General features: G+C 42.6%; 1 protein-coding gene across 1 annotated transcript in view; it reads left to right on the top strand.

The window, feature by feature from the left end:
* Positions 1-21,952, top strand: part of APPBP2 (amyloid beta precursor protein binding protein 2) — a 57,621-nt gene extending 35,669 nt beyond the window's left edge. The window contains exons 5-13 of the mRNA XM_038759891.1: positions 1,922-2,090; positions 3,203-3,292; positions 10,099-10,166; positions 10,290-10,395; positions 12,010-12,134; positions 12,501-12,586; positions 13,937-14,127; positions 15,064-15,229; positions 17,441-21,952. Of these exons, the coding sequence (XP_038615819.1) occupies positions 1,922-2,090; positions 3,203-3,292; positions 10,099-10,166; positions 10,290-10,395; positions 12,010-12,134; positions 12,501-12,586; positions 13,937-14,127; positions 15,064-15,229; positions 17,441-17,694 (1,255 nt within the window). The 3' untranslated portion in view covers positions 17,695-21,952. The remainder of the gene's footprint in view (positions 1-1,921; positions 2,091-3,202; positions 3,293-10,098; positions 10,167-10,289; positions 10,396-12,009; positions 12,135-12,500; positions 12,587-13,936; positions 14,128-15,063; positions 15,230-17,440) is intronic.
* The last annotated feature ends 546 nt before the right edge of the window (positions 21,953-22,498 follow it).

Here is a 22,498-nt window from a genome sequence, read left to right as displayed (position 1 = left end):
ACGCTCCAGCGTGATGATCCACATAGCCGGATGTTGACCAAAGAGGCAGGACCCATAAATGAACCCCGAAGAGACCGGAGTTTGTTCCAAAGTGGTAGCACTTTGGCTGGAGAAGAACAGCTGGAGCCAGGAGATGTTGTTTAGGCCAAATGGGCAAATTTTGGCTGGAATATGAGTTGGAGTTCATTAGTTTGCAAACTCTTTTCTGGGCAGTCGAATCACGATGGCATTTGTCTTCTGCTTCATGTTTGTGATTACCATTGACATTGACCTTTTTTAACCCATGCAGCTTTCCTTCTAGCTGGGTAAATTATCTTTCGATGGCACTGCCCTTCCCCTAAAGAAGCTGAGCTGTCCAGAGAAAGTGGTGGTGGTGTGGAGAGGAGAAGGCTCTCTTAGAAAGATGAACAGTTCTATGTAGTATTTATTATCAATCAGTGACATTTATTGAGCGCTTACTGTGCGTGCAGAGCGTTGTACTAATTGCTTGGGGGGGCTCCCCCCTTCTAGACTGTGAGCCCAATGTTGGGTAGGGACCGACTCTATATGTTCCCAACTTGTACTTCCCAAGCGCTTAGTACAGTGCTCTGCACACAGTAAGCACTCAATAAATATGATTGAATGTAATGAATACACTACAACAGTAGACACGTTCCCCGCCCACAAGGAGCTTACAGTCTACAGGGGGAGACGGGCATTAATATAAATAAATAAATTATGGGTATGTGCATAAGTGCTGTGGGGCTGAGGGACAGGCGAATAAAGGGTGCAAATCCAAGTGCAGGGTGATGAGGAAGGGAGTGGGAAAAGAGGAAATAAGGGTCTAGTCGGGGAAGACTGTTTGGAGGAGTTGTGCCTTCAGTAGGGATTTGGAAGTGGAGAGAGTGAGTGTCATATCTCTCTATATATAGATAGATATCTAGAGAGAGTGCTGGTGCAGAGTAAAAATCATTTTTGCAGTGCATAGAAGTGCAAGAAGTGTTGTTTTGAGACTCAGAAGTAGCCAGTGGAACTTGAGAAAAATACTCATTCCATTTTCAAGTATTTTCGTTTTATGATCTGTGGCCTTATCTTGAGCAAACCAAGAGCCATATGCAGTATTCCAGATGGAGATATTCACCAAACCAATACTACTAATTTTTAGTTAACCCTAACCAATCAATCGATAGTATTTATTAAGCGCTTACTGTACACAGAGCACTATACTTACGCGCTTCGGTGGGTACAGTATAACAGAGTTGGTTCCTTCCTGCTTGCAACGAGCTTACAGCGTTAGAAGATAACCAGTTATCACATAGAAAAGAGAACAGATCTATTTTTTTCCACTCTTAAAACTGCTTAAGTCATTGCTAATTCTGAGTACATGACTTTCTTCAGAAATGTCCTAATGTATCCAGCTATCGTCTTGGTGGTTCCCCGGGCTACTAGATTAGCTATCCCAATTTGGGGTAGTAGTTAGTAAAAAGACATTGTCTTGTCTTATGCTGTCGAGTCGTCTCCGACCCACAGCAATTCCACGGACATATCTCTCCCAGAGTGCCCCACCTCCATCTGCAGTCGCTCTGGTAGTGGATCCATAAAGTTTTCTTGGTAAAAAATACAAAAGTGGTTTACGATTGCCTCCTGCACAGTAAACTTGAGTCTCCACCCTTGACTGTCTCCCATGTCGCTGCTGCCCAGCATGGATGAGTGTTGACATTAGGACAATTTATTTATATTAATGTCTGTCTCTCCGCGCCCCCCATCTAGACTGTAAGCTCATTGTGGGCAGGGAATATGTCTGTTTATGGTTATGTTGTACTCTCCCAAGTGCTTAGTACAGTGCTCTGCGCACAGTACGTGTTCAATAAATAGGATTGACTGACTGATTAGGACTACGTGGCACACACCTTTTCGAGATCGGTTCTGTGTTTCCTTGTAGGTTGCTACATGTCCGAAATGGAAACTGTAAATATCATTTGGGTGAAGAAACATTCAAGTTGGCTCAGTCTTATATGGACAAACTTGCAAAGCACGGTCAGCAGGCCAACAAAGCAGCGCTCTATGGGGAACTGTGTGCATTACTCTTTGCGAAAAGTCACTACGATGAGGTGAGTACTCCTAAGATTTTTTGATATTTGTATTTTTCTGTGCTTGGAATTGTGCCAGCTGCAAGTAACAAGCAGAAGGTACACAAAATTGGCAAAATAATGAGAATGATTTTATCTTACTACAAATATAACTACCGGAGTCAGACAAATGAAAATTGTGAGATCTATATAGAGTAGTCTGAAGATTCAGGGTGTAGTTTTTCATAGCTTACTTGATATAGTTCAGCTTTTTCTTAAACTGCTTTAGGCTTGCTGCATTCATGTGGTTCCTTGCTGTCTGTATATTCTTGGTGATGTGACTTGTGTTGCACTCTGGAACTCCAAGGCATTTTCTTTTCCTCTAGGAGGAAGTCTGAATTTTTTCCATACCATTTAGCTTACTAAATTATTTTCCTCCTACTTCCTCTGACTTTATTGTGGCATTTCTCTGGCTGTATGTTATTAAAGTAAAACTCTGGGTGCTAATAAAAAGCCTTACGTGAGGCTTGATAAAATGTCTGGCTGTCTTTTCTAGAATTGATTTGAAGAGTCTCACAAGTGCACACTAATTATACCATACTCTCAGAACGATGTACTTGTTCTCTTGTTACTAAAATTATGACAACAGCTAACTTGGTTTGAGTTCTGTGCTTTGTAAGGAAAACATGTTCAAGGTTTAAAAGGAAGTTACAAATAGGAGGAGAAGTAAGATGTAAGTTTAAAGTTCTTTTTTAAAACTAGTAGTAAATAAGGGGAGGAGATGGGCCTGATTCAGGAATTATCTATTTAGCTCTTGGAAAATGTTCAGATTGCAGGAATAGGCTTGGACTGTTTCTATTTTGGCCTTGGAAACACATTTGAAAATTTACTATTGAATAAAATGGTCTCATTCAAACTCATAGGATCATAGATGACTGCATACTTTTTTAAAAGATTTGAATAAGATATATTACAGCAGGACTTTTAAATTTCCATCTCATGTTTGGCTTCTCATCACATGTTGTTTGCTGCTCACTTCAGCGTCTACGTAGCATTGATGAATTTTAAGTTTTAGAAAGATTTTGTGGTGCTCTTGGTCAAGATTTTTTTTAAAAAAGCCAAATCATGTTCCTTCCGTAAATATTCTTTTACAGGCGTACAAGTGGTGCATAGAAGCCATGAAGGAGATCACAGTGGGCTTGCCAGTCAAAGTAGTAGTGGATGTTTTAAGACAAGCTTCAAAGGTGAATCAAAATCTTAAATTCTATTCAATTTGCTAATGGTACTTGTCAGGTTTTAATCCCACTTAATTCAAAACAGTCTGTTATAGTTTGTGGCATGGTAGAAGTGTGACCCCTAAGCCCATCTGTCTTAGAGTGAAAATTAGGGATGTTCTAAGGTAACATAAATGGAAAGCAATGTATTCTCATGTATCCCAAGTTACCACATCTAGCTATCTTTCACTTTCAGATATGTTGCTGCTATTGCTCTTAGCAGATATCCGTCTTGGGGTGAATGCGGCAGAAACCACTGTTTCTGTCTCTCACTTTATCCCATGATCTCATTGGGGTGACCGGTTCATTCTCACGAATTTCCATGGGAAACATCGTGCTTCATTGTCATAATTTATCTCCCAGAGTACTTATTAGATGTATCGGTTTTCTACTTCCTTCTTCATTGGTGCATCATTGGATAGTGTCCTGTTGGGACCGTAGAGTTTCGTGATGGAATTCAGTTCCGTGTTGCCTCTGACGGTCTCTTTACGGTGTGTCTTGTAAAAGCCGGTCTCTACCTTAGGTGTTTCAGGCTTATCACTTGATAATGATGCCTGACTTCTTGGGGAGGGGTGTCTTTTAGGGCAAAGGCATCCACATAGAACAATTCCAGAATAAGTCTAGCAAGAATATCTGGTGCTGCCTGTCACCTAACGAGTTGGAAAGTCTCACCGAGGTTTGGAATCATTCACACCCACTACACAGGTCCCTCGTTGCTCCTCTGTGTCTCTGCCTAGGAAAAATCGGATGGCTTCATTCATTCAAGAATGAAGTGAGGCCCGGAGAAATGAAGCCACTTGCCCAAGGTCACACAGCAGACAGGTGGCAGAGCCGGGATTAGAACCCATGACCTTCCGGCTCCTAGGCCCGGGATCTACCCACTGTGCCTTGCTGCTTCTCTAAGCTGAAGAGCTTTTAGACTGTGAGCCCACTTTTAGACTGTGAGCCCACTGTTGGGTAAGGACTGTCTCTATATGTTGCCAAATTGTACTTCCCAAGCGCTTAGTACAGTGCTCTGCACACAGTAAGGGCTCAATAAATACGATTGATGATGCTGATGAAGAGCCGTTACTCATAAGGGCTTGCCTTTTCAGAAGGACTTTCCCTTCATCGGGGAATCTAGTTTCATTTATTCATTTAAAGCTGCGATGTTGACATCATATCTATACGTTCCAGGAAGAAAGAGTGCCGCCCTTTCCGGCTGACAACTGTTCTGTTGTCTTGTAGTGTGTTTTCTTAGCACCGGGTAATCTCTTCTAGGCTTTTAAAAATATATTTGCTCCTCCGTGTGAAGCTGTCTAGTTGGTGGCCTCCGGTCGGTCCGGTTTGGCGTGGGTGATGATGGCGAATTTTAGGGCCCCTTCCCTGGCTCCCTCCACCACTCAGGGTGCACAGTGCAGTTGGTGTACTGTTTGCTTTCACCAGCGCATGCCTGCTTTACTTCCCCTTTAGATCGTCAACTCTTAGAGAGCGGGGATCACATTTTATCGGTCTCCGTGAGTTTGCCAAGTACCTAGAGTGCTCTGCTTCTTCGCCGTTCAGTAAATAGCGTTGGTATCGATTCGCTCAGCTCCACCATCAGATCCACCATCCGCCAGAGAAACAGCATGGCCTGGTCTATCCTACTTATTTTATTTTGTTGGTATGTTTGATCTGTTCTCTGTCTCCCCCTTTTAGACTGTGAGCCCACTGTTGGGTAGGGACTGTCTCTATGTGATGCCGATTTGTACTTCCCAAGCGCTTAGTACAGTGCTCTGCACATAGTAAGCGCTCAATAAATGCGATTGATTGATTGATTGATTGGTGGCTAGAGCATAGGCCTGGGGGTCAGTCGGCTGCTCATTCACTCAGTCGTATTTATTGAGCGCTTACTGTGTGCAGAGCAATTTAATAAGCACTTGAGAGGGCACACGTGACCCGGGGCACGTATACGGAGCAATATACGGGGCAGTATATGGAGCATATACTGTGGGTGCAGAGCACTGTGTTACGCACTTACCCTATTAATTGTGGTATTCGTTAGGCACGTACTATGTGTCAAGCACACAGCGCTGGGATAGATCTAAGATAATCAGGTCCCACTTGGGGCTCACAGTGGGAAGGAAAGCAGGTATAGAATCCCCATTTTCAAATGAGGGAACTTGAGGCCCCGGGAAATTAAGTGACCTGCCCATGATCGTACAGCAGACAAGTGGCCGAGTCAGGATTAGAACCCAGGTCCCATGACTCTCAGGCCTGTGCCCTTTCCAGTAGACCCCACTGCTTCTCCAGTACAATGCAGCAGAGTTAGTAGGAACTCGTCCTGCTCATGAGGAGCATGCAGCCTAGAGGGGGAAGCACAGTAAAATTACGGATAGGTACGTAAATGCCTCAGAGCTGAGGGTGGGGTGGATACCAAGTGCTTAAAGAGTCAGATGCATGTGCATAGCCAACACTGAAGGGAGAGGGAATAGGAGAAATGAGGGCTTAGTCGCGGAAGGTTTCTTCATAATAATAATAATGGCATTTATTAAGCGCTTACTATGTGCAAAGCACTGTTCTAAGCGCTGGGGAGGTTACAAGGTGATGAGGTTGTCCCTCAGGGGGCTCACAGTCTTAATCCCCATTTTACAGTTGAGGTAACTGAGGCCCAGAGAAGTGAAGTGACTTGCCCAAAGTCACACAGCTGACAATGGGCGGAGCCAGGATTTGAACCCATGAACTCTGACTCCAAAGCCCGGGCTCTCTCCACTGAGCCACGCTGCTTCTCTTGAAAGATATTTGATTTTAGTAAGGCAAGAATACAGTGTGGCGTTTGAAGAAATGGTTGCGTGCAAGCCAGTGGTGTTGGCCAAAGCCCGAGTTAGCACCAGTTTTCCTTAATAATAATAACAATAATAATTGCATTTATTAATCACTTACTATGCGCAAAGCACTGTCCTAAGCATTGGGGAGGTTACAAGGTGAACAGGTTGTCCCACAGTCTTCACCCTCATTTTACAGATGAGGGAAAGGCCCAAAGAATCAATCAATCAATCAGTCAATTGTATTTATTGAGCGCTTACTGTGTGCGGAGCACTGTACTAAGCGCTTGGGAAGTACAAGTTGGCAACATATAGAGACAGTCCCTACCCAACAGTGGGCTCACAGTCTAAAAGAAGTGAAGTGATTTGCCCAAACTCACCCAGCTGACAATTGGCAGAGTTGGGATTTGAACCCATGACCTCTGACTCCAAAGCCCATGCTCCTTCCACTGAACCACACTTAGTGTAACCCCTGCGTTATAAGAAAACCGGGATCATACTAGGACTGGACAAAATGTATGCATGCAGTTGGTAGGAAAGCCGGGACCCGAAGAAAACAAAATTAAAGATCCATCACTTAAATGAGACCTGTGAGAGAAACAGCTGGTCAGTCATACTTGTAAAAAGCAAACTGGTAAATCAAAGGAGAGTCTGAAGAATTTCCAGTAGTTGAAAAAAAATCCCAAATCCCAGACATACTGGAAAGAACAGACGGAAAAAGTGGCCGTTAGAATAATTCTGAACAGACAATGGAAAGCCACATTGTTTTCCAGCTTATCTAGGACAGTAATATTTACCCTGAACAGCTGTTCACATTTGGTCTTTTTTTGTTGTAACAGAAGTAGGAGAGAGAAAAACCCCTTGTAAGAGTCAGCCTCTTCACATTTGTCTGATAGCTCTCCTGTTCTTGTCCCCTGAGTGGATAAAGCACAGGCTTGGGAGTCAGAAGGACCTGAGTTCTAATCCCGTCTCCGGCACTTATCTGCTGTAAAACCTCTGGGCCTCAATTTCCTCATCTGTAAAATGGGGATTAAGACTGTGAGCCTCTTGTGGGACGGGAACTGTGTCCACCCAATTTTGCTTGTATCCACCCCAGCGCTTAGTACAGTGTTTGGCACACAGTAAGTGCTTAACGAATGCCACAATTGATATTATAATTAGGGATCACGTTTTTCTTTGTTGTTATTGTGGCTTAATTTAATAATAATGGCATTTATTAAGCACTTACTATGTGCAAAGCACCATTCTAAGCGCTGGGGAGGTTACAAGGTGATCAGGTTGTCCCATGGGGGGAGCTCACAGTCTTAATCCCCATTTTACAGGTGAGGTAACTGAGGCACAGAGAAGCTAAGTGACTTGCCCCAAGTCTCATAGCCGACAATTGGCAGAGCTGGGACTTGAACCCATGACCTGACTCCAAAGCCCGTGCTCTTTCCACTGAGCCATGCTGCTTCTCTATGATGACTTGTGTTTTTTTTGTGGGTCTGTTCTCCCACCGACCTTAACTGTGAGCCGCATGTGAGGTGGGGCAGGGTCCGACTTGGGTAACTTGTACTTACCCCAGCTCTTAAAACCCATAGTAGGTGCTTTAACAATTACTATAATCATCATCTTAATAGGTCTCATACAAGATGCATCTCCGGTTCGACTTTATTCTTTTCAAATCTTGTCTCTACCAAATCAGGCTATTTCTTTACCCTCTCGATTAATCTAGGGTAATTTCCACTTTGGGAAGCTTTCCCTTTTACCCTTTGGGCTTCTTTAGAATTCTGTGTTGTCAGTGTGCTGTCTTTTTGTCTTCTTGTCCTTCCTGCGTCCTGTTATAGTATTTTTCTTAACTCTTCACAACAGTCTCTGTGGAAAAATAGCCCGACTTTTCTATTATTTTTTTTTTGGCATTGCTTTCTTTCCATTGGAAAGTGCCACAGTCCTAAAATTCATTGTCTTGGGGTGTTTTTGTTTTTTACCGATTCATTCTCCCTTTTCTTGTGAACTTGAATATAGTCATCTTGTGATTACTGCACTAAATTTTGATCACCTTTAGATCCTAAAACTATTCCTAACCTGTTAGGCAGGATCGGGTCAAGAAAAAAATCTGCCCTGGTTGATTCCTCAGTTCTTCTAAGAAATATTCCAAAGTGCAGTCCATAAATTTACGCGATGACAAGTGATTCCCTGACTTGCTTTTCTGGACATAATTGAGGAAATTTAAGTCACCTGATGAGAGAATAATAATAATAATAATGATGATGGTATTTGTTAAGCAGCAAAGCACTGTTCTAAGCTCTGGGGAGGTTACAAGGTGATGAGGTTGTCCCACGGGGGGCTCACAGTCTTAATCCCCATTTTACAGATGAGGGAACTGAGGCCCAGAGAAGTTAAGTGACTTGCCCAAAGTCACACAGCCGACAAGTGGCGGAGCCGGGATTTGAACCCATGACCTCTGACTCCAAAGCCCGTGCTCTTTCCACTGAGCCACGAAGTCCTCCCACACCTCTTCCTGGTTTGAGGGCCTGTCATAAACTCCTACTGGAATATCATCCATATTGTATCTTCATTACACACTTCATCTGTTGGCCTCCTTTTACTTCCTGGGTTTAGGGCTAATGGAGATATCAGTGGTCATCATCATCAGTTATATTTATTGAGGGCTTACTGTGTGCAGAGCACTGTACTAAGCTCTTGGGAGAGTACAGTACAACAGAGCTGGCAGACATGTCCCCTGCCCACAGTGAGGGTATAGTGTAGACAGGGAGACATACATTAATATAGTCAATTTATAATATAAAATTTATATATTTAATACGCAAGGTATCACCACTTCTCTTTTGATCTTGTGTTTTTCCTGAAAAGTCTCCGTCCCTGTAGTTCTGTAGTCCCATCTCATTCATTCATTCATTCATTCACTCCGTCATATTTATTGAGCACTTACTGTGTGCAAAGCACTGTACACTGAACACTGCACCAAGTGTTTGGGAGAGTACACTATAACCTGTGTTTTATATATTTTACAGCACGTTAGTTACGTTTCATGCATGTTTTCACGGATATGTTTTCAATGTATTTGTATGATACACGCTTTAAGTATGAGCATACTTCAGCAGGAAACAGTTTAAGCAAAAAGCCCAAGACCCTCTAGAGCCCAGGAGTAGCAATTGGGGGTGTACAAAATAACAATAAACAGACACATTCCCTGCCCACAACAAGCTTACAGTCTAGACTATGTGACTGTGGTCCCGAAATAAGCCCTCTGTTTCCTCCTATTTATTGCCCATGTTCCTTCCATTTTGTGTATCGACATTTTGAACAATCTTGGGTTCTCTATTCTCTGTTTCCTTGTCACCCACACTAAAGTTTCATAAATCTCATGGAGGGTTCAGCTCTTCCCCAGATGAGTGGAAACTTCACTTTGATACCAGCTCAGCTGGTCTTCTTCCCGAGACGTCCTTCCCCTTCTTCATGAGAGAAATAATGTCCTGACTTAGGAGCCCCTCGTTCCCTGAGGAGCACATCATTGTCCCGTCGTCTGAAGTATTCTCCCGGACTCCGGTCAAGAGGTCATCTCTAGAACGCTTATCCCTTAAGCGTGGATGTGTAGGACAGTGTGTCCTGCAGCTCCCTTCCTCCTTTATCTGTGTTCCCAGAGCTCTAAAGGCCTTGCTGATATGCTCTGGGTAAAACCACGCACCATGATTCAATTCATGCCTACGTGGATAAGAAGAAATTGTATCTATGCGCCTGTACATTGTGTTGCAAAGAACTGTCATCTTTAGTTCCCCGGATGGTGGCTTACAAGCTGAATTCTTATAAATGCTTCACCTTCCTAAACAGGGCAGGCCTGCATGGTGATATAGCCTTGTCCCCAAATTTACTGTATTTCAGATTTCTTTCATCACTTTTCACTCCTGACAAAAGTTCCTCCTTTATAATCTGAATCCCAGACCAGCCTGTGGCTCTGAAAGTTGCCTAACATGTTTTCTACCTTGTCCATAGGCTTGTGTAGTGAAACGTGAGTTTAAGAAAGCGGAACAGCTAATAAAACACGCCGTGTATCTAGCAAGGTAAGTGAGCTTCATTTAGAGTGTGATTTCCAAATATGTTTCTTTAGCATTTGATTTAGAGTATGATTTCTAAATATGTTTCTCCAGCATTTGATACTAAACTGCGCCTTTATTCGTTTGCAGGGAGCATTTTGGAGCCAAACACCCAAAATATTCTGACACCCTTCTAGATTATGGATTTTATTTACTCAATGTAGATAACATCTGCCAGTCTGTTGCGATTTATCAGGTACGTTCCAGGTGAAAGCATTGATTCAGTCTTGATAAGCTCAGGGATAATGGTATTTAAGTGCTTCCTGCCAGGCACTGTACTAACTGCTGGGGTGGATATATGCAAAACGAGTTGGATATGGTCCTTGTCCCCTGTGGGGCTCACAGTCTCAGTCCCCATTTTCCAGATGAGGTAACTGAGGCCCAGGGAAGTGAAATGACTTGCCCAAATTTACACAGCAGATAAGTGACGGCTCCACGGGGCTGGTTAGTGGCCAGAGAAGCCACCACCCCTCCATACTGGCTACCTTGGGAGTGAAGGTTGTCTTCCCAAACTTCAGAGTACTGGCATGGCTGGGGGTGTTGGTACTAAGGACTCGTAGCCTGCAGCCGGGACGAGCTGAAGAACGACCTCTTCCAAGTAGTGTTGTAGCTACTCTATTTTAGGGTGCTTAATGTGTCATTGTTTAATTTCAGGTTTTTCCCTTGTAATTCTTACTTTCTAGGTACCTTGCCCCCCTGTGGGACAGGGACCGTGTCTTCATTACTTCCCCGCGAAGTGGTTGGCGCAAAAGAAGCCCTTCAGTAATGACAATTTTTAAAATGTTCGAGTCAGGCTCTGTGAAGTGTAACTCCGGTGCAGTAATTGTTTTGCTGCCAATAGACTTTTGACTCTAAGTCACTGGACTTGAGCCAGTCTCGGTGATTTTGAGGCTGGCCAGGTTAGGTACCTTGACATCTGCCTGGTAGGCGGTATCAGAGAATGGTCGTTCATCGTTTGGTTTGGAGATTTGGGTTAGAGGCGTCTCTTCCATGGCCTTGTCCCCATGGATGATTTCATTCTTCAGATGCACCGTATTAGCCGCCTTGGCAGTTTCGAGGCCACTTTTGGAGGCCGTGATTGTTTGGGCACTCCAGGCTCAGAGCATCCTAGACAGCACTCGCTTCCAAATGGGGCTGCTGGGGAAGAAACCCAAGAATAGCAAAGGGCCGGACCCACCGTTTCATAGCTGGCTTCGTCATTCTGCTCCCACGTCCCATAAGTCGTCGTCATCTGGTTTTCCCATTAGATTGTAAATTCCTCGAGGGCGGGAGAAGTGGGTCTTGCTTCTGTTCCATCGTCCCAAGTGCTCAGTCAGTGTTTGGCTATCAGGTGCCCCATAAATGCCAGTGTATAAACACCCGGTGAGAGACGATGTAAATCACTGGCAAAAGTTCAGTCGGAAATAGCATCCTTGAATTTTTAATTATTATGGTGTTCGTTAAGCGCTTACTAAATGCCGAGCGCCGTTCTAAACACTGAATTTGTGCCTTTATTGCTACTCGTGGGCTCTAGAGGATCTTTTTGCTTAAACTGTTTCGTGCTGAAGTATGCTCATACTTAAAGCGCGTATCATACAAATACATTTAAAACATATCCGTGAAAACATGCATGAAACATAACTAACGTGCTGTAAAGTATATAAAACAAAGGTTACAGTGTACTCTCCCAAACACTTGGTGCAGTGTTCAGTAAATTTGATTGGTGAAAACATTGAAGTGCTTTTAGCGGAGCATGGTATTTCAAATTGATTGGAGAGATATTTTAAGCGCGGACATGCTCATCAAAAAAATATTCTTTGGAATATTTCAGACAGCCCTTGATATTCGACAGTCAGTGTTTGGAGGCAAAAATATCCACGTAGCAACAGCTCATGAAGACCTGGCTTATTCTTCCTATGTCCACCAGTATAGCTCTGGAAAGTTTGACAATGCACTGTAAGTATTGTATGCTTCTCTGGCATTCCTCTAGAGCTTTGGAAAGAAATTGCTTTACAAAATCATGTATTCTTCCTGAGCCTACTGGCATACTTTAAATACGCAGATAATTGCTTAATACCAGGTCAGTTTACTTTCAGTTGTTATCCATATTTTTCCTTAAGTAATATATTGTTTGTCATTGTGCTCATTGCCCAGAAAGCTCTGAGTCCAAATATTGTACGCCTAAAGAAATCACATGAAATTCTGTAGTAACTAGAGCAGCGTAGCTCTTCTCTGAGGCTTAGTAAGTATTGCACGTGGTTTTGTACAGTCTAAATACCTTCAGAATAACAAAATCTCCAACTCTGTTTGGATATGTTGCAGATTCCACGCAGAACGTGCTATTGGTATAATCACTCATATTCTTCCGGAAGATCACCTTCTGTTGGCCTCTTCTAAGAGGGTGAAAGGTAGTATTTGTTTGAGATTCAGTTTCAGAGCCAAAGCAATTCGGGGAGTTTTTCATTCTCTTAGGACCAGATTGGGAGGGTGTCTGTTCCTTGGCACTCTTTGCTTCGAAGCATCCCATAGCTATGCGTAACATATATGCCGTGCTTGCTGCCCTTTTTGTCTCGGGTAAATTTTCAGTCGACTAAGTGGTGTCCTCTCCAGCCTTCCTTAGCCACGAAGACAAGTTAGCTTACTCCGCGGCTGTGGATGAAACTCACAGAAGAAGGCAGTTAAGTGGGGCGGGACTGTTCAACCTTTTTTTTGAGTCTCTCCCGAGCACTTAGTATATAGTTCAAGTCTCTGCACACAGTAAGTACACAATAAATACGATTGATTGATCGACCGATCGATCGATATCTGTGTTTAGCATCTGACTGGGCCGTTGGAAATCCCCTGGTGGGGAAAGCTGCTACGCCTAGAATGGAAACTCAGACAGACATAAACCTGTCTTGTGGAAGAAGCTCTTTCCCTCAAAGTGATCCTCTGATTATCTAAAAACTCTACTTTTCCTAAACGGGGTGGACTGAATAACATATATGCCATGCTGGGAAGTATCTCTGGTGGTTTTAGTTGCACTGGTTGAACAGCACTTGGTGAAATAAGCTCATTGCGAGCAGGTATTGTGTCTGTTGTTACACTGTACTCTCCCAAGCACTTGGTACAGTGCTTGGCACACAGTAAGCCCTCAATAAATATGATGGAATGAATGAATGAAATGTTGGGTTTTGCCACATGAATTTCACGTGGTTTCATTAATAAACAGTTGGGCTACCTTTTGATATATATTTAGAGCTTTAATAATTTGCCTTTTTTCTACCTGCTTTGTAAAACAAATTCATGTTTGTTTTCACTGGAAGACAAATTCTGCACAAGGATTTAAACCGTGCAGTGACTGTGTTAAGTGTGGAGTTGCCAAAGTTGTATTTATAGAGAGAAATATTGATCTTAAAGCAAAGTTGTGTAAATTACTTGCATATAACTTGGTAAGTTTATTTCACAGGGTGCCTGTGGAATTTAGATAAAATTAATGAAGTGGTTTTCATGTGGTATGTTTTGTATGCAGACTTTCCTCCAAAAAAGCAGTAATTGTGTTGCTTCAAACTCCCTCGTTATCAAAAAAGCTTGTTGCCCTATTCCTGTCCTATGTCCTATTCAACCTAACCGTTGCCTCAGACCGATGGGCCTGTCAGTTAATGAAAAGGTTCCTCTTGAAGTGTCCCCATCCACAAACTTCTCTGGAAACCTGATGTCTACGGTTGTTAATTTTGTTTTTGAAATGGACTAAGTGAATTTGCTCTCTTTGCGTGCAGCACTCATCCTAGAGGAGATTGCGATTGACTGTCATAATAAGGAAACCGAGCAGAGGCTTCTTCAAGAAGCTCATGATTTGCACCTGTCTTCACTCCAGCTGGCGAAGAAAGCTTTTGGGGAATTCAATGTACAAACAGCAAAACACTATGGCAACCTTGGAAGACTTTATCAGTCAATGAGAAAATTTAAGGTAGTCACTTCCTGCCCTTCAAAGCTGTTGGAGTCTCATCTCCCCCCTGTGCAAAAGTAATGATAAAAATAATCAGTCAGTGGTATTTATTGAGCGCTTAATGTTTGCAGAGCATTGTATTAAGCGCTTGGGAGAGGATGGTGTAGCAGAGTTGATACACACGCTCCCTGCCTGTAACAAGCTTAATAATATTGGTTAAACACTTACTCTATGCCATGTTTAGGGGTAAATCCTGGAGTCCTTAAGAAGGAAGGCTCGCCTTTCAGGCCAGTTTAATTGATCCACTTAAGTGGTGTCTGGTGCACTAAAAAGTTCTCTACTGGCTTGAAAAAAAATGAGCTTGCTTTCCCAATTTTGGGGTGGAATTTGGACAGTGAGAAAAATCTGGATCATTGGATAGGAGCTGTTAAGTGCAAACTTAGGCACCCAGGTGCTCGGTAAATGCTGTTGGTGATGAAAAGTCCATCATCAAGCTTACCGCTTTCTCATTTTTTCACTAGATGTGGAAGTGAGAGAGGTAGCAGTTTTTAAGCACTCACGTGCTATGCTGCGCTTTTACTAGGTCCTCGGGAAGTTTGGAATAAATAAATAAACAAATATTTATAAATAAATATTCATAAATAAATATATAATAATAAAAATAAAAGATGTATAATAATATAACATTTTATTTTATTATTATATTATATGTTATATTATATATTATTATCTTATATCATATTATATTATTATAATATATTAATATAATGAATAATAATGATGAATAAATAAATAAATATAACATGAATAAATAAGAGGCAGGTTTCCTGCCCTCAAGGAGCTTACATTTCTAAAAGGGAGATAAAAAGCCTTTCCACCTAGAGCAGGTTAATGAGCTGTGCATGTTTTTGGTGACGACTGTAGGCTTAATCGCCTGTTGGGTCTTTGTTTTTTCAGGAGGCAGAAGAAATGCACATCAAGGCAATTCAGATTAAAGAGCAACTTCTTGGTCAAGAGGATTATGAAGTAGCCTTATCAGTTGGACACCTAGCTTCTTTGTATAACTACGACATGAATCAATATGAAAATGCTGAGAAACTTTATTTGAGATCAATAGCAATTGGTGTGTTTCTTTAAACTCTTTCGATCCACTGTCCAGGAGAGGAAATGCTTAGTGTGTATTGGAGAGGCTGAGTCAGGTCATGAATGTTTGAATCAGCTTAGAGTTCCTAAGCATAGAAACAGGTCCACAGAAATGCCTTAGAAATAACTAAATTTTACCAAGTAAGATCCACTACAGTAGTTTTAGTAAATTATGGTAAAAATTATGCTTAGTTGGATGACTTGTGACAAAAAAAAGTTTGTTTCTGTGAGGTAGCCCAAATCTTAAAATGTGAAATGATAAACTTGTAGTTTTAAAAGCTTCACTTCTATAAAGAGTTTTTAAAAGCCCCAATGTTGCTTTATATCCAGTAAGGGCAGCAGCACAAGTAGCAATACTGCACAGATCCTAGAGTGGAATTTTATGCCAGGAAATGAGAGTGCGAAAGGGGGAAAAGGTCGGTGGAAAAACAGAATTCCAGATTCTCGGGGGTTAAAGCACTTGTAGCGAGAGCTACTTTAGCTTCCATGTTGTAAGCTTCAGGTTCCCAACCCTCAATTCCTGCTGGTTTCAGCAGTGCTTTTTGAGACACATTTTTCCAAGGAGGGGTAAATCCTAATCTTTAGAGAGGGGTCAGGGATCCACAGATCATTTTCGTCCCCTGTTCCTTTTCAAAATGCCTTGAACAAGTAGCTATGCAGTCGGTTCTGCTAAGACTATTTTTTTTTGTCTGTTTGGGGTTTTTTTTATGGTACCTGTCAAGTGCTTAGTGTGTGCTGAACTCCATACTAAGCACTGGGGTTAGGTACAAGCTAATCAGGTTCACATTGTCCCTGTCCCACATGAGGCTCTCAGTGTAAATAGGACGAAATAGGGTTGTATTTCTATTTTGCAGATGAGGAAACAAGCTTAAAGAAGTTAAGCGACTTGCCCAAGGTCACTCTGCAGACAAGAGGCTGAGCCAGGATTAGAACACAGGCCCGTGCTCTTTCCACTAGGCCACGCTGCTTCTCAGTTCTGCTTTCATAAGGCAATTGGATAGGAAAGCTTTGAAGAATTAGGGGGTGGATCGTCCCACAGTGCAAGACTGTCCGGATAGGACACGATCCGTAAATTGTAGCGCGCAGCTTCGATATAGGAAGAGTCTGTTGAGCACTTGTGCAAACCCGATTTTGCCATAACCTGAGCCTATTCAAGAACCACACCTACCACATTTTAGCAGAACTGACTGAATTTCATATTTAATGCCGTGATTATAGAGGCGAAAAGAAGTGACAAAAGCTTCTGAAAGGAATGCTTTAGGGAAGCAGCGTGGCCTAGTAGGTAGAGAACGGGCCGTGGGAGTCAGAAGGGCCTGGGATCTAATCCCAGCTCTACCGCTTGTTTGCTGGGTGATCCTGGGCCACTTCTCTGCACCTCAGTTTCCTCATCTGTAAAATGGGGATTTAGGCTGTGAGCCTCACAGGAGACAGGTACTGTGACCAACCTGATTAATCCATATCTACCCCAGCACTTAGTTCGGTGCCTGGCACACAGTAAGAGCTTAGCAAATACCATTAAAAAAAAAATGGCCAAAGAGAGAAAAGAAAGGTATACGTTCAGAGAGCCAGGTGGGTACAGAGCTGTAGAAGCTAGTAAAAAGCCAAGTTTACCCTAGGAATACTGGTTAGAGAAGCGGACTCTCATCTCTGGGGGGAAAAGCAGCTTAATTGAATATGAGAGAATCCACTCAAAGAAGCCCTCAACCCTGATGTTTAGTTTGTAAGTAGTAAGGGTAGTATGTAGTGAGCACCCACTTGGTGCAGTGCACTGTACTAGACCTTTGGAAATTTCGGAATATTCTTGCATTCGGGGCAGTTTGTCCCCTGAATGCAACAGGTTGGGTCCACCACGTTGAAAGACAACTTCGAGACATGTCATATGTGGTGATTAGTCTCTGATTTTCCTGAGACATTTGGACAGTTAAAGTCCAATGTATGTTTCAGCACTATTGCCACTCTACCCAAAAACACTTGGATTAGGAGGTTTAAAAGGAAAACGTGAAAATGATCGGCGGTAAAAGATGGAGGGAACCCGGAGAATCCTCTGAGCATGTTAAATTCTTTTCGAGGCAATAAAACCCACAGCATCCACCTTGAGTTACTGGGATCTCCAACCCGAAAATTAGTATCGGACCGACTAACATTGCTGAGACGGCCTGCGTTATTTTCCCTCTCTCTCCTTTTCTTTTAGGGAAGAAACTCTTCGGTGAAGGTTACAGTGGACTAGAATACGATTACAGAGGTCTCATTAAACTGTACAACTCGGTTGGCAATTACGAGAAAGTCTTTGAGTACCACAACATCCTAGCCAACTGGAACCGGTTAAGGGATCGGCAGTTTTCAGTGACCGATGCCCTGGAAGACGTAAGCACCAGCCCGCAGTCCACCGAAGAAGTGGTGCAGTCTTTCCTGATGTCCCAGAACGTCACCGGACACAGCTGCTGAGGGAGCGAGGGAGGACGGCAGTTCACCGATATACCTTTTCCCAGATTTTAGGGGGAAATTCATACTGTGAAATCAAAACCATGGTTTTCCGGGGCTGGAGTTTGCAGCGAAACACTGGTCCAGTCGATTGAAGACACTGTGTGGGTGTTCCCTGTCTCATACAGTGCCCGTAGACATAGGCATGGATGCAGTTCTTTTCCGCATGTTTGGCATGTGTAGTAGTCTGGCTCACATTTTTGACCTAGTAGGAAAAAAAAAAAAAACCACCAGAAAACCCTATGTTGTTCTTTTTTTCTTTTAACAAGTAATTTGCAGAGAGCCTGCAAGGAAAAAAAAAATAAAGCAGCTAACGAGTATGAAAAGAGTTGTTTTCTAATTTGAAAAAATGATCTCACCTACTGGTTTTTAACAAGAAGTAATCCTTCCTTGTGGAGGTATTCAGTCCTGTATCGTCAAAGAATTTGATGAAAAATTGGTGTTTATATGCAATATTTAGAAGTCATGCTTAGGGAGATGTTTTAATTTAGGTTTGGCTGCCTTACTCAAGGGATGTGAGGGAAATCCACTCCAGAAAACTTGCTAATTGTGAACCACACTATAGTGACGGGGGAGAACTGTTCAGTCGTCTGAACTGGACCAGTGTTTATTTGTAAGTAGCAGATCAGCAGTTACGGCTTTAATTTGGTACAGCAATGCGAAAAGCTCCGATAACTCTTCGTAACAGGACCAGGAAACTCGAACAGAGGACCAGCCTTTAGGGAAGGAGGTTATTGGACCAGTGGCTTTAAACTTTAGTCGTTCGTTTTGTCCCCGCTTACGCTTTTACCAGAGGGATGATTTTGTTTAGGTGGGCGACCCGGTGACGGTGCAGAAATCGTTTTCGCGTAATGAGGTTCCAAACAAGGGGTGAAAGTCGGCCGTGGCAGTGACGACATCTCTTTAATTAGGAAGGGGCAGATGTTGCCGTCGGCCAACATGAGATGCTTGAGTGTCGGCCTTGGCCACTTCCTGCCTCCACTTCCTTTTAAAAAGGCATCACCCGTCAATTGAGGGAGTTGCTCGTTCATACTGGCAAATAGTTTTGTAAAAACAATCCAGTTCTATCTCTGGGGACTTGACATTACTGTACAGTATGCAGGGGTCTGGGGAAAAAGTGCCCCAAAAGCACAATAGATCTTTAGTGATGTATTATTTCTAGAGTAAGTAAACAGTACAAGCAGAAACTGAAATCCTCATTTTAGTTGCGAAAGTTTAGTCAGTCGTGAAGATCCCTTAACTGTATGCCTATTTCACTTGCCTGTCTTAATTTCTATTTTTTTTGGAGCTTTTAAAAATTAACAGCCCGGGTTATTTAATGTTGAGGTGAACTACAAATGTCATGTAGCATACACAACTGAACAGGTCATTTGTCTTTACCTCAGTTCTTAGCCTAATGGCTCAAAAGGAACCTCTGTTAGGGTCAGGCTCGCTTTCTCTCCTTCAGCTATTTACAGAGGTTTCCAATTTGTTTCAATTTTGCCCCCTTAGCTGAAGTGTGAGGTGCTATGTATGAATGGGTGTGTTTTATTTTTGCTTCCTTAACCTGGGGGTTGCGGGAAGCAGACGTCTGCTTAACTGTGCTTAGTACAGTGCTCTGCGCACCATAAGTGCTCAGTAAATGCCTTTGATTGTCCTACCATTGACGGTCACCAAGTTGAGTGAAGAAATTAAAGAAATTGGTGATGTCAGACACTTCTTAGAGCTCCTCCTCGCTCAGCGTTTGTTTCCAACTCATGCTCTCAGCGCTCCACAGTTCACGATCGTACCATCTGCCGGAGTTTTGGGGTCGGTGATTTTAGCGGAAGGGAAAACCCACCAAACTTAACATGCTGTTTCATTGAGTTGACCCTTCAAGCTGAGATTTCGAAAGCACCCCTGCAGACTAGCCAGTGGCCCTAGTCGTCATTCTGTTTCTACGAACTCTTGAAAGCAGCTGCCAGTGAGGACCGAAATTCTGCAGTACTCCTTCAAACCGTTTAGCTCCCAAGATAAATGATAGGCTGTGTTTTCAAACGTCCCAAATATATTTTTCAGGATAGGCCACCATCGAATTTTCCCTATGTCCTTTTGTGTGTTTACAAATCTAGACTGTCTCTTTTTCAGAAAGGTGTTGGTGATTCTTAGTTTTTTTAGGGAGTGCGTGTGTATGCGTGTACTTAGATATCTGCGTGCACACACACGCACAGTCTCCTATAATATTCCAGCCTGATGTCCAAAAATCAAAAGTTCAGTTTAGACGTTGACTCCCCGTGCCACGATATTAAAGCTCCGAAGTCTCCAAGGCCTGAGCTCCCAAGGGTGATCATCCCTGCTGGCAAGTCCGTAACCAAAGCAGGTCCAGAAGACTCCCTTTTCCAAGAAAGGAAACAGGGGCAAAGAAGAGAGAGAATGACGTTTTCTTTTAGTAGAAAGGTCTGGTTGAAGTTCAAGATGTGGGTTTTTCCTTCAGTAGGAGAAAGAAGGCCAGATTTGAGGAAGGGTAGAAGGATGGATAAAATTCTTGGCGTCACCCAAGTGTTTGGGAAAGCATTTGAGGCCCAGAATTTCTTGTTTTCAGGTTTTGCAGGTTCGGTCCAGGCTAATCATCGAATGAAGGGACAACAGGGCTTCCCGCCTTTCTCTCGTTACCCTAAAGGTGCTGAAGTTGAGAGTCCAGCAATGGACACTGACCAGCAGCAAACCCCACCCCATCCTGCGGGAAATTGGGGTGGTCAGTCGAGGGTACGGGGACGCCTGTAACTCACAAGCCTCTGTTCTGTAGACACACGCTCACCACTCTTCGTCGTGTAGATACCAATTGTTTGAACTCGTTTTTGCACACAAGGTTGCTTTTAGTTTGTGAAAATGAAGAGGACTTCGAAGGGTTTTTTTGTTGTTGTACTTGTTGGAGTATAACTTATTAGGACAAGTATTACATTTAGTTCAGGCTGATTTAAAGCAAGTGAAAAATGCTGCAATTTTTTTTTTTTTTAATTGATGAAGGTGCCATTGCGCTACTCCTTATGGTGGAAGCAAGTGTTTCTTACGCTTCCTTTTTAGTCCTACATGCTGGCAGAGTACAGAACGGAAAACACATCGTGCCGAAAGTATGATCGAAGCTGTAGGCAAAAACTTTACTTCAGTTGAACATTCAACAGCGTTTTACTTGCCAGAGGAGCTAAATGCCAGTTACCCGTAACCTTCCTCGAATTCCCGTTCTTGGCGACCTGTGTATCATAACGGCCTTTTTACAGTTAGCTCTTTGTTTCTTGGTGACAAATTTATTGCTGGCGACGTGCTTATTTATAAATCCGAATAGTCTCTTAATTTTGTTTTAATTTGGGATTTGGGGTTTTTGTCTGTCTCGCAAAGATAGCCGCGCAGCTCTCTCCCTTGGCTTTGAGGACCCCCATTTTTGCCGGGAAAAAAAGTCATCCGAAAATCCTGAAATCTGGATTAAATTTCCACATCAAACAGCACTAGTCATGCTTTTGTCCCCAAATCTCAGGAATGTTTTAGGCAGTGACGCCCATTTTCCCTGTTAATGATTTTGAAGGAGTATGCTTTCAGATCTCGTTTTAACAATACTGTATTTTCATTGCAATCCTAGGTATCTATAGCATGAGTGGCCTTAGTGAGTTTGTTGAAGTGCACATTTTTTTCAGAAGTAAATTTTAAGAAAAAAATATATACTATATATATAGATCTAGAAAACTTGGTTTGTGGTGCACAAGTTAAGTATTGGATCACTAAACTATTGCAGGTACCATTTGTATAGCATTATTCATTTGTGTATGTTCTTTTTATGGGAAGCTCTGTTGCCATGGTAACTAAAGCTATAATTTAGTTCTACTTTTATGATGTGAATGAACGCTACATTTTAATAAATATTACCATTTCAGTACTATTTTTATACTTCATTGAGCTACAGGGGAGTGAAATAAAATGGGATTCTAAAAAGAGCCATTGCTTGATCTATTAAAAGCAAATTACTGAAAACACCTTCTATGTGAATCCCCTCTAATAGTGCCACAGGAATTTATATAGACATATCTAGGTCTTTACTAAATTTTGAAGACAGTTCTTTGTTGTGTCAAGACTATTTCGCACAGACTTGTAGTGCCCATCCTTATTTGTAACCATCCAACCATACTGAGTATGTTTGTAACCAGCATTGTGATATCTGTAATTGTATTGCTAAAAATTGAATTATTGACCTAATAAATATAGTGTTCCTGCCTTTGGAGTATCTGCCTCAAATTCGGTGGGGGGTTTTTTGGGGAGGAGGTGGTTTGGGGAGGGTTTAAATGGTATTTGTTGAGGGCTACCTAAGTGTCAGGGACTGTACTAAGCACTGGGGTAGATACAAGCTCATCAGGTTGGACACAGTCCGTGAACCTTGTGGGGACCATGATCGTAAATTCCATTTTACAGATGAGGTAACTGAGGCACAGAGAAATTAAGTGACTCGCCAGAGGTTGCACAGCAGATGTGGCAGAGCTGCCTTGAGAACCTGGGTCCTTCTGACTCCGTTAGGCCACGCTGCTTCTCATGGAAATTGTCTGGTCTAGGAGTACCCCGCTGCTTGTGTCTCCCTGCCTCTTTAGGGAGATACGGAATTGTTTTAAAGCTAAACAATTTTACGCATATGTCGAGGCTGTCAGAACTAGACAAAGCCTCCTTTGTAGCCGAGAAAAATGTGAGACATTTTGTGTCACTGAAGGTCCTTGGCGGCATAATTTACCCCTCCACTCGGAATTTGTTTTAGATGGCGAGCTTTTTTCCG

This window comes from Tachyglossus aculeatus, chromosome 17 (assembly GCF_015852505.1).
Source record: "Tachyglossus aculeatus isolate mTacAcu1 chromosome 17, mTacAcu1.pri, whole genome shotgun sequence".
Taxonomy (NCBI): Eukaryota; Metazoa; Chordata; class Mammalia; order Monotremata; family Tachyglossidae; genus Tachyglossus; species Tachyglossus aculeatus.
Note: the sequence above shows the minus strand (reverse complement) of the source record. Positions and strands in the feature narration are given on the sequence as shown.